Consider the following 1,783-nt stretch of genomic DNA (forward strand, 5'->3'; position numbering starts at 1 on the left):
CAAAATCGCTTAGGCGGTTACAGCGCCAAAAAAGAAGAAGAAGAAGGAGTGCCTGTGACTGTCGAAATTCGACCGTTTTTCTAGTTTCTTGAGGCCTTTGGAGAGGCTATCTAAGCACGTCGTTTAACTTATAAAGTACGAAGTTACTTATCGGAAAATCTCCTGCTTTGGAACTAAAACATGAGCAAGACTTAGAATTGAGTCGATACATTCTTTTGTCGATAAATTTCGATAATGTCTTATTGACAATTCAATGAATTTCAAAAACACTAAAATGCGATAACTTGACAAAATTCGATAACTCGACTAATTTCGATATATTTTGGATAACTGCATTTCGAGGGCTTGATCAATTTTAATTACTCAAAAATGTATATATAATTCGATATAAATAGATAAACTTTGGATTGCTCTATAAATTTCGATAACTCGGTTAATTTTGATAGACAAATTTCGATAACTCGTTCCAATCCGGTAACACGATAAAGTTCGTAAGCAGTAATAACTCGATAAACTTATATAACCTTGAAATTTCGATAACTCGATTTATTTTGAAAAACCGATTCGATAAATCGACAAATTTCGGTGAACCAATAAATGACGATAATAAATATCGATAACTCTACAAATTATGATAATTCTATAAATACCGATAACGTCGCAACTTTCATTAAATTGACAAATTTCGACAATCCCATAAATATTTATAGCTCGATAACCATTGTAAATTTCGACAACTACATTTTCTTACCCTTTCAGTTACTCTAATTTTTAAGTATTTCTCATGGTTTTCATTTTAGTCTTTATCTCCAATATTACCTTCACTTTTTTGTTTATCGATTATTTATTCATCATCACATTTATCTTTACTAAAAGTGTAATTTAAAAATTGATAACAAAATATCAATAAAAATATACAAAAATTAAATGCTGATATTTTAAGGCCCCCCCTTATATGCATGCAAGTGTATCACTGCCACGCAGTCTACCACGCCAAATGTGAAGCTGATAGCAAAATATCAATGCTTTTCTGTTAGGTAAAAGGTTTCTCTAAAAAACAATTTGCCACTGGGAGAGGTATATTCGCTAAACCGATGGACAGCGAAAATGAATGCACCTACCCTATTTTGAATTTAAGTTTTTAAATCTTTTTATTTATTCATTGCAACCGTTATTAAAACTTTCAAAAAAGCGTCCATACCGAACAACTTTCCTTTGTCATATTCGCTTAACTTCGAAAATATTAAAGCCTTCAAATCTCGAGGGTTCTAAATTTACACATTGACGAAATACTTTAGCATATGGCTTACCATGCGGCAGATATCGTTCTCAAATCCATAAATCGGCGATGGTGGTGGCGCCACAGGATAGCGAGCGTTGAATACGCCCCTTGTCATGCCACCACTGCGTGCAGTTAATGGAGATTCATAGCCGCCGTAGTGATGCGGTGAGGCAGCACTCATGTGCACCGGAATGGACATTTGACGCGCCTGGAGTGCGGCCGATGGTGTGGAGGTCTCCTTGGGTGTCATGCCGCCACCACCAGACCCGGTATTGCAGGCAGAGACCAATGAGCGTTGTTGCTGTGAAACAAACGGAGCAGCGCTGGCATTGAAGCGAGACTACAAAGCAAAAATAAAACAATTAAGAGCAAAATAATTTCGCAGCAGAAGAGTTGCTAAAGAGCGCCTTTGACAAAGAGAATGAACAAAAAAATTGTAACCAAAACAAAAGCAGAGAGCGTAATTCCGAAAAATTCGGCTTGACAATCAGCTGACAAATA

The 1,783-nt window shown here is 36.1% G+C and overlaps 1 protein-coding gene across 1 annotated transcript in view; it reads right to left on the bottom strand.

Moving 5' to 3' along the window:
• Positions 1 to 1,783, bottom strand: part of LOC118744040 — a 29,626-nt gene that overhangs the window by 27,019 nt on the left and 824 nt on the right. The window contains exon 2 of the mRNA XM_036476798.1: positions 1,311 to 1,622. Coding sequence (XP_036332691.1) covers positions 1,311 to 1,622 — 312 coding nt within the window. The remainder of the gene's footprint in view (positions 1 to 1,310; positions 1,623 to 1,783) is intronic.

Source organism: Rhagoletis pomonella, unplaced genomic scaffold (genome assembly GCF_013731165.1).
Source record: "Rhagoletis pomonella isolate Grant_MI unplaced genomic scaffold, Rhpom_1.0 Rhpom_scaffold_00007, whole genome shotgun sequence".
NCBI classification, from domain to species: Eukaryota; Metazoa; Arthropoda; class Insecta; order Diptera; family Tephritidae; genus Rhagoletis; species Rhagoletis pomonella.